General features: G+C 38.2%; 1 protein-coding gene across 6 annotated transcripts in view; it reads right to left on the bottom strand.

Annotated features, from left to right (window-relative positions):
- fam13b (family with sequence similarity 13 member B) overlaps positions 1-10,192 on the bottom strand; it is a 56,943-nt gene that overhangs the window by 35,410 nt on the left and 11,341 nt on the right. For 5 of the 6 annotated variants that reach the window (XM_081611926.1, XM_081611928.1, XM_008421013.3 and 2 more), the window contains exons 2-6: positions 6,378-6,529; positions 5,387-5,605; positions 1,439-1,651; positions 223-400; positions 1-141 (exon numbers count right to left, since the gene is read on the bottom strand). The exon at positions 1-141 is cut by the window's left edge and continues 4 nt beyond it. In XM_081611926.1, coding sequence (XP_081468052.1) covers positions 1-141; positions 223-400; positions 1,439-1,651; positions 5,387-5,552 — 698 coding nt within the window. In that variant the 5' untranslated portion in view covers positions 5,553-5,605; positions 6,378-6,529. Of the gene's footprint in view, positions 142-222; positions 401-1,438; positions 1,652-5,386; positions 5,606-6,377; positions 6,530-9,795; positions 9,857-10,192 lie in introns of those variants that run through there. The other variant, XM_081611927.1, reaches the window with a different exon arrangement.

Raw genomic sequence — 10,192 nt, 5'->3', positions numbered from 1 at the left:
TCGTTGATGGAGCTGTAGTCGTTGGTGGTGGACACGTCATCGTCCTCCGAGTCGAACAGTCCCTCCTGGTTGTCCAGCAGCTCGGCCAGCACCCTGCTAACCGACTCCTGGTCCCGAATGTCCTCCCGCTCAGCGGACAGACTGAAAACAGACGACGAGACAAGACATTTCAGTCGGGTTTCCAAATTCAGGCCGGTGGTTAGCATGTCAGAGGCTTCCTACTGAAAGATGTCGGGTCCAAAGACGGCGGCCAGCGCCCCGACGGTCCAGCTGTCCGGCTGGAGGGAAGCCACGCTGGACAGGAAGCGGCACAGGAAGCGGAGTAGCCCGTAGTTCACATGGGGCAGCTGCTGCAGCAGGTACTTCAGGTTTCTGCACAGCTCCTCCTCATTGCTGTAATCTGCATTCAATAGACCAGAGATCCCTGAAAATGTTCACTGTGCAACAGAAACTAGCAGGAGTTCTGGAAAAAGTATTCACACACAGATTTATGACCCAAAACAGCCCGTCAGCAATGATCTGCATGACGACAAAATGAATAAAAAGAGGATTAGAGGAGATTATCTATGCCAGGAGCAGCATCAAAAAGGACACTGCACAGAGGTGAGCCATAAATGGAAACAGAGCAAATCTGAAAATGGAGAATTTGGTCCTTTAAATCTCAACAAATGAACCTTTATGAGCATTAAAGATGCATTAAACATTTCAGAATGATTAAGTCTCAGTTCTTTCATAATTCATCACAAATGGAAACTTCAACATTTTGGTTGAGGAAAATCACTGAACGATCCGAACCGTCGGCTCAGTTCACGGCAATTCTTAAAACGTACACCAGAAAAGGGTAACATATTTATTTATATCAATTAATGGCACTTATTTTCTTAGACAATGTTATAATTATTTTAATGTGTAATTATAATGATTTTGTTTGTTGAGGTCAGTAGAAAATTGCATATTGGACCTTCTTAGCTGAATGTGCCGTCTGGTGGCACATTCACCTTCTGGTGGACTCATACCTGATAAAAAAAACACCTTTATTTTTACAATAATCACATCTTCTATGAGTTTAACTAATGGTTTATCAGACTGGTTTGTGGGAAACTGAACTTTATTATCCTCCATCTTTTCCTAATGTTTGATTCTTATACACGGGCAAAAGCATTAACTTAGCAGTAGCGATCTAGCAAAATGCGCTCTAACTGTTTTTATCTTTATTTCTTGATATTCTTGTTAAATCATACATTACTTTTATAATAGCAATGACATACAAAAAGAAAAAAAAAAAGAAAAATACCCTCCCTGGAAGTATTTCTATTAGCACATGTGCAAATTAGCCGATAGGACGGATCGTGCTGTGACAAGGATCAACAAATAATATTTCATGTTAGGTTACCGAGAGGTGAACAATCTGATCGGACGCTGCGTCCCTGAAACGCACCTTGGTAGAGCTGCAGGATGTGTCCCTGCAGAGCCGTTGGTATGACGGGTTCGGGAAGCTCCTGCAGGAAGAGGCGGAGCAAACTGACCGCTGATGCCAGATCAGCCTCCTTCTCCAGCTCCACCTCCTCGCCGCTGTCGTAGCGCTGACGCAGCCAGTCTACTCGCTCCGCGTTGCCGTTAACCAGGAAGAGTCCCTCCAAGTCCAGCTGACCTGATGACGCAGACAGACAGCAGCTGTTTACCGGGCCTTCATCTGCGTGACCTTCTGAAGAGAGGCCATGTTTAAGTTTGAGGCTCATTACAAACAAAAGTTGAGAGTTTGGACTGTCCCTTCGCAGATATTCTGGACTCTAACGCTGCTGCAGAATCAAACAGAATTACCAAAATTATTACATTTAATCCCTGTATCCAGATTCTGAGCACAGAAACTCTGAAATACATAAAAATACAGACTTGGAAACTTGCTGACCCTGTAAAGTTCAGAGCCAGCAAGTTTTATGAAACGGCAAAAAAAAAAAAAAATTCAGCAAAAGTCGCATTTTGAAAAATGAAAAGTACAAAGCAGTTTACTTTGGACTCTTATTTTATTTTTTTACAAAAGTCCTAACTGGCATATTTTCCCATTTTCCCAGTCTGAGCATAATTAATATGTTTAAAAGAGTAACTTTGTTTAAACTTCATGGTTTTTGTTTTGGTTGTTTCATTTATTTTGTATATTTAAAATGTCTTCCAGTTCCAGTAAAATGTTCTTTGGAAATTAAAGTTTATTGATCTTTGAGAGGGTGTACTTGCATTGAGCTGCCATTATCATTTCATTGGTTGAAAATGATCTTAAATAGTGATGCCCTCTCTTAATTTAAAAATGTGATTGTTAGTTTTGCACAATGTCAATAAAAATGAGGGTAAATGTTCTGTTAAAGTGAAACAGTAAATGTTGACCTCCAGCTATTTTACATACTTTTTGAATTAATAAAAGTTGTTAAATTGAAAAAAGTGGAATTCAGAAAGATAAAAGAAAGAAAATAATGAGATTTTTTGTAGAGCTGTTTCAAATTTCTAAATATAGATGCAATGCATACAATGACTATTTTGTAACATGAGGATTTTGAAATGGCTTCTTTTCTGCTGTTTGCCGCCTGGTGTCTGATCCATTAGTGAGCCTTGAACCCGGTTCATGTCCAGAAGACTAAAAGGAATCCTGTGGACCAGATTCCCTTTTCTGGCTCCACACAGCTGACCGCATGAAACGCAGCGGCTCAGACGACAATAAGGGGCCACTGTTAAAAAAAATGAACCGTTTCTGACTGTGGGTTCTTTATAAGATTCATACGTTGGCTGCAACACAGAATGAAAATGTACCCAAACAGAAGGAGACTTTTCATCTTTATTTTCCATTAAGTGAAATGACAAATATAAATAACAGCCAGTAAAACCTGAGGTATCACTCACAAAGCAGGACAGATTAATGATGATGACTAATTAACGCTCCAGCTGAGACTCCTTACATAACTTCACACAGCTGAACAGCTGCTGGGTCACCAACCTGTTCCACACCTTACTAGGCCTGGACACTTTGTTCCAATCTTTACATCAACTCGACACATTTTTCAGTAAACTCTGTGTTCCCATTGACAGTTCCTACCTAACAGACACAGTAAGGCTGTCACAAAAGGGAATAAATCAATTAATCGCATGATAAATTGAAATGAGCACGATGACTTTCATTTGCATGCTTGATTTTTTTGTAGTTTGCTTATTCTTTAAAGAGATGTTGCACTTGAATATTGTTGAAAAGTCGTCATTTTGAAAAATGAAAATGCAAAGGAGTTAGTTTGCACTTATTTTTTTTTAAAGTTCAAACTGCCAGTTTTGCCCGTTTTCCCTGCTGTAGCTGAATGATTAATATGATTGAAACTTGATCATTTTTGCTTTGTTTATTTATTTTGGATATGTTAATTGCCATCCAGTTCCAGTGTGAAATGTTCTTTAGAAATTAAAGTTTTTTCAAGAGTGTGTACTTAAATTAATATGCCATTATCATTATGCTGTTTGAAAGTGGTTTCAAAACGACAACATTGTTGTTTATTGCAATACTTTCTGGGACAATTCATATTTCAGAAAATTTTCTTATTTTGCTCAACTTTCACAGCAGAAATGTTTTGACCCCACATTCTGAATTTAGAACAGAACTGCCCATCCGTCGTTTTATTTTATAAGGAGATCAAAACGTCATTTTCACAGAGTGCTTGGGACGTCTTAGATAACGTTATCTGGTCAAAAGGTTTTATAAGGACCACAGATTATTAATTAATTTTAAATCCCTGCAGGCCACACACAGACTCCTGTCTCTCTGTACTTATGTGGTCTTACACCGACTTCCAACCCCAACCTTTTCACTAAACCTGATTAATTTAAAGGTACCTCCAAACCCGACAATGGAATACAGTCAATCAATCAATCAAATTTTATTTGAATAGCACATTTCAGCAGCAAGGCATTTCAAAGTGCTTTACATAATTAAAATAAAAACAGCATGTGACATTGAATGAACAGTGAGAAAGAGATTTTGAAAAAGATTAAAAAAGATAAAAACATTAAAACCCCCACCCCTTTTAGGGGTTAAACATGACTCGTGATTCAGTTAAACGTCGTTTAACTGAAGTCCTAAAAGTCAATAAATTCGAATACGTGTTCCATGAGGCTCATTTGTCGGATTAAGTACCTTTTGAAAATTTGCAACTTTTAAGCAGATATTAAACATATTTTTAGTTAAGCCCACATTTCTGTTTTAAAATAATTGTTTTTTTTAAATTGGTCAAATGTAATGTTCTAACGTTACTTATGTTTTCACTAACTGTCTGTGGAAAATCGTCACAATTAAATACAAAGGCTTTAAAGCATCCACTTAGTGATAAAGTTCCTGAAATGAATGGACTTCTCAATAATATTCTAATTTATTGAATGGGTCTGTATACCCATTCACACCTTAGACCTAACCCCTAAAACAAATATTGTTTTTATATTGTGTGGACATGACAAAATGTCCTCACAACTACAAATGTCCTCACATTGTTGGTGATTTGCCACGTTCCCAGAATGATAGGTAAACAAGTATAGACACACACAAACATACAAAATGTGGATGTTTTTGATTTGGAACCAACGAGAAACCAAACCTGCACTGGGAGAAGATGCAAACCACATGACAAAGGCACCAGTGAGGATTCGAACCAGGACCTTCTTTTCACTATTTGCTTTTTATGCTGTTGTTTTACACATTTCAATAGCTAGAAATTAAAACAGTCTTTCGTTTCCCAAATTTTTATTTTAAAAGGTATAACTGAGGTTGCTGCAGTTAGAAGTTAGCAGAAAAACAATATGGGCAATAAAGGGCAGATGCAGGAAAACCTCAACCTGCTGCTCTCCTTATCACCCAGAACTTTTGATGGATCTGAAGTTAGCAGGACTGTTATGCAATGAAAAAGGAAGCCATGGGTGGAGCTGTCATCAGAGTCATCAGAGCTCAACACACATACCAGAATACCAGTTCAATACAACATACTAGAGCACAGGTCACCAGAGGTCAACAGGAACCTTGATCCTGAAAACATCTGAGACTTGTTGACTCATTGTGTGGTTAATGCCAATGCTAACGCTAACAGAACCTTATGTCACTATGATTACCGAATGGATTTACAACAATTCTTTTTATTTTTATAAAAAGTACTTCTCATTTATTCATAGATTAACTTGTTCATTTAATTTAGTCAATTTGTCGTGTTTGATTTTGTCATAAAGTAATTGATGAAATCCAAGAGAAAACTTATTTGCAGAACAACCAGTGGAAACCAAGAATGTGAAAATGTTTGAACTACACCAACAGGAAAATAAAAAATTGCTTTAGATTTCTCCCACAAAGAGAAACAAAATCATCTGCGTCTCTCACCATGTTCCTCGATGTAGTCAACGATGTGTTTGACCAGCGCAGGAACCTCATGGCCGCTGACCGTGTGCGCGCGCGTCACTTCCTCCAAAGGAACGCCAAAAACCCGAGCGGTGCTGGCTGAGCCCTCGCCCTCATTGCCTGGCAACGGAGACACGCTCTTCCTCATGGCCTCTTCCTCCGCCACCTCCTCCTCACCACAATACCGCTGAAACCTTACGTCTTCCCAAAGACAAAAAAACATTTTAATGAAGGAAAAAATTAACAAGAAACACATCTGTTATTAAAGCAGTTTACATTAAATGATTTTAGATTACTGGTACGGTGAATCTCAAATAATATTAGCTCTTCACAATGTTTTAAAATCTATTTATTACCATGTAAAAATTTTACATTTTCTGATCCAAGCTAATCCACAGATACTAAGTAGTTAATTTGGGTTGTGTTTGTAAATTGTTAAAAAAAATTAGCCTTTTTCATTATTTATAGATAAATATTCATATATTCAAATCTTCAAACAAAACTAGAAATACACAATATTAAATATATTTATCTTTATTTATGATGAATAATTTCTAGAATAGATCATTAAAATATGGAAATAATCTAAAATTAGATTTTATGATTAAATGATTTAGGCGTGAATGGCGACACATTATGAATTTATTCAAACTGTCAGTCGAATAAAGACATCTATTTAAGATATCTACATTGTGGCATTTTCAAAGTAAAAGCAAAATTCAGGATATATCAACTCTGAAAACTTAAAGAAGTTGAAAAAAGATGCAAAATGATCATTAGTATAATTACAGTATTTAATTATCAGATTGTTTACAGGAGGATTGTTGCTGATGCATTTTTAAATAAAAGTAAATATGAAGTTTTGAAGTCACGGTAATAAAAATAAATCATTCTAGTCTGAAGTACTGAAGACAAACAGTGTAAATAAATAAAATTTGTGTGTGTGTGTGTGTGTGTGTGTGTGTGTCTGTACCGTGTAGCAGTGACAGTGTGTCCTATCCTCTCCTCCTCTGGCCAGTGAACCACTGGACCATCTATGGCTGCTTCAGGTTGTGGCAGAAGATGAGCCGGTAGTTCCTCATTGACAGACCGCTGATCCTCTAGCAGGATTACCTTATAGCTTCACTGAGGACACACATTCAAAAGAAAATTAAGAATTCAGTCTAACAACAAATTTATCACATTTAACATTTCCTGCTATGGATTTTCTCAGAGAAACAACGTTCTATGTTAACAGATGTTGTGTTGGCAACCTTGCAGGTCTGCTTCCGCATCAAGTAGGGAGAATTTTATTAAAATAAAATATATAACATGAGTTCAGAAAATATTACATACTTTAGGCTGTAAAATACTAAAAATGCAAGATTGCATGCAACACAAAGCTTATGCAGAAGAGCACAAAAGATTTATAAAAGTCAAAGACGTAATAATCAGTCAACAGGTTTTCTGTCGAATGGCGATGAGCGGGTCAAAATGAAAGACGTGACTTCCCGACCCATTGATTAATTGCTCAACTGAGCATTCACACATTTTTCAGTCTGTAAAGCACTGACCAACAACCAAAATCAGATATGAATTAAAGAAAAATACTTTCCTGTATAAAATACTACATACGTCAACAACTTTGCTACACATTTCTCTGTCTTATGAACTGCAGTCTTTAGAATAAAAGCTACATGAAGCAGAAAGTCCTATTAATCAGTTTCGGTTTCTATTAAAAGTGTATGTCTGTACCAACCAGGAACAGACTGATCACTGCTAAACAAACAAAAACGTGTGTTTTCGCTTGGTTGACACAAACATCACGTTTCTTTTATTTTTTTATGAATTAAGCAGGTAAAGAATGAAAACAATGTTCTCACAGTTATCTTTGTGTTTGTCTTGTCAACAAAGTAGTAAATGTCAGAATGCACTGTGAGGAACATGTTAATAAAGTTATCCACCATTTTGCTGATCCAGAGATGTAGAAAGTTATTGCATCCTAAAACTCTAGGAATAAAAGGAGTGTCAAGGGCGGTTCAGTGTTTTCTGAGTGGTTCTCGTTTTTCCTAAAGCTTATAAACCAACCCGTGGTTACAAGAGTTTGGAGTTCGCTCATAATGACTTCTGACTAAAAAGCATTCTTCAGCCTCTTTTCCTCCTAAAAGAGGCTAAACTGGCACCTTTAAAGAGGCGGGTAAGCCTCTTTAAAAGCCAAGGAAAATCCCTCTGTTCCTGAGGAAACGTTTGTTCTGGGTCAAAGCTCTAGCAGAACTTAAAGGTGTTTCTCAAGCCAAATCCTTCTGTTCTAAGCAAACTAAGCTGATATTAAACTCCAACACATGTTGAATAGTGTAAGATTATTACTCCCACACATTCAACAGCTGTATACTCCATCATTTCTGTATTATATTTAAATATCCGTGTGCTGAGAGGGCGCCAAACCGGAGTCAAATTGCTTGAAATATTTGGCAATGGAGCTGGTTCTGCTACTTTAAGAGTAAATGGCCCAAAGCTTTCCCTTTCCGAACACATTGGAGCTACAAGACGACCCAAATGTTTCTGAACTTAAGACTGAAAAACAGCACAACTCAGGCCCCAAGACAAATTATCTAAAAATTCAGAAGTGGGCGGAGCCAACAGACTGAGGGGCGTGGCCAACAGTAGGCGGGAGTTGGGTCGGGGTAACAGAAGCACTACTGTCAACTTTGTCGATATATTTAAGCAACTTTGCAGACCCTCTGGGGAATCTTTCAAGAAATCAACAAGCAACAAATCTGGCAAGTTTTAAAAAAAAAGTAAAAACAGTAAATAGTGATCAATCTACTGATTTTTATTGGGTTTTTTCCAAAACAAAAACGACTAGTGACAAATCCAGAAATTTTTTATTTCTTCAAAAAGAGTGACTAGCAGCAAAGTAGCAATGAAAAAAAACTATTAACAAATCTTAACATTTTGTCAAAAAAGTAACAACGAAAATAGCAACCTTTTTTTTTTTTTTTTAAGAAGTAACTGGCAGCAAATTAGCAAATTTTTCTTCAGAAAATGACCAGCGACAAGTCTATCAACTTTAAAAAACAACCAGAGACAAATCGTACCACTTCTTGAAAAACTTTTGCTTTTCAAAATTAATAAAATAGTAACATATTTTGTGACTTTTTACATGAAAATGTCTAGACCAGGGGTGGGCAACTCCAGGCCTGCAGGGCCTCCTGCAACTTTTAGGTGCGTCTCTGCTTCAACACACCGGAGTCAAATAAAGGGGTCGTTAGCAGGACTCTGGAGAACCGGACTGCACCGAGGAGGTGATTCAGCTGTTGGATCCAGGTGTGTTGGACCAGGGAGACGTCTAAGGGCTGCAGGACTCCGGCCCTCCAGGACCAGGACTGCCCAGCCCTGCTCTAGAAACAAATGTAGCTCCTTCTTCAAAAGTTACTACCGTGTTTCCCCGATTGTAAGACGTATCAGGGATTTCAGGGGGGTCGGCTAATATAAGCCGTACCCCGAACTTTCGGGGAAACACGGGGGTATTGCCGCCTCCCTCTCATCTAGCTGCGCACCGTCCCCCTCTCCATACGTCACCGCGCCGTCCCCTGCACTTCCTTTCATAAAACTGTTTTGTGGTGAATACAATACTGTTCAGGTTGTTAATAAATGTTAATTTTATGGTTAAAACAAAAAATTCGACAATTTTTTTCCAATATAAGACATACCTCGAAAGTAAGACATAGTGGGGCTTTTGGGGATAAAAAGAAAGTAAGACACCGTCTTACTTTTGGGGAAACACGGTGGCGACTTTCTTTCACAAAAATGACTAGCAACAAATCTAGCAACTTTTTATTCTAAAAAAAAAAAACAAACTACAGATTAATCTTGTGACTTAACCAACTGCTGACCAATCTTGGAACTTTAAATAATAAAATCCAATATTTACACCCTTAAGGTCCAGTCTATCTTCAAAACTCACTCTCTGACTCCAGATGTGTTTTATGAATAAAATGCAACCTGATTTAATCTGTGTGTAAAACTTAGGGATCAGGACGAGACGGTGATGATAGGAGAACGCTAACCAGGTCAAAAATATTCAAAACAAGAGCACAAAAAAAAATCATAAAACTGCATAAAAGAGTTTTCCTTCAGCAGAAAGCAGGGTTAACATTTTCACAGCTGAACCAACTCTAATTAACTTTATTGGTTCATTCTTTGTATGGTTTAGGGTTTGTACTCATCTAGCTGATAACGGCTCACGTCCTCCTCAACCCAAACACTTGGTTATTCGTTCTGTACTTCCATCTAAAGTTAACCGCCTCCAGTCTGCTTTTATCAGCTAATTAGAGAAGCTACGATCTGTTGTGACGACCAGGAAATCGTCTCTGAGCCGTAACAAGCCAAAAGTCAGCCATCACACCTACCTTGATTCAGTTAGTTTCCATTAACTGCCCACTGCAGACTGGTAGAGGCAGTAAATTTAAATGAGCCAAGTCGATATCAGGTTTCAGCTCGTTTCTAAAAGCAGCACCTGCCCACATTCAGATGTGAAGCCTCAGCAGCGCTCCGCGGGGGGGGCGGCGGCTTTCAAACAAAGGTCACGGGTTCAATACCTGCAAAACAGCGACTGCACACCTGACCCAAAACGTCCGCGCATCGGTGAGGTGGTCACCTCCCTGCAAACGGCCAAATCCTTTCAGAACCGGTGAATACGGAGCCGGAAAATCCCGCTATGGTTAATCTGAACCAGCATTTCCTTCAGAACAGAGACTCATTTTATCCAACTGCTTAAAATGGATTAAAGCTGTTAAACTAAATATT

The sequence above is a fragment of the Poecilia reticulata genome, chromosome 10 (genome assembly GCF_904066995.2).
Source record: "Poecilia reticulata chromosome 10, P_reticulata-male-v2, whole genome shotgun sequence".
NCBI lineage: Eukaryota > Metazoa > Chordata > Actinopteri > Cyprinodontiformes > Poeciliidae > Poecilia > Poecilia reticulata.
The sequence above is the reverse complement of the archived record's forward strand: the minus strand, read 5'-3'. Positions and strand labels throughout refer to the sequence as shown.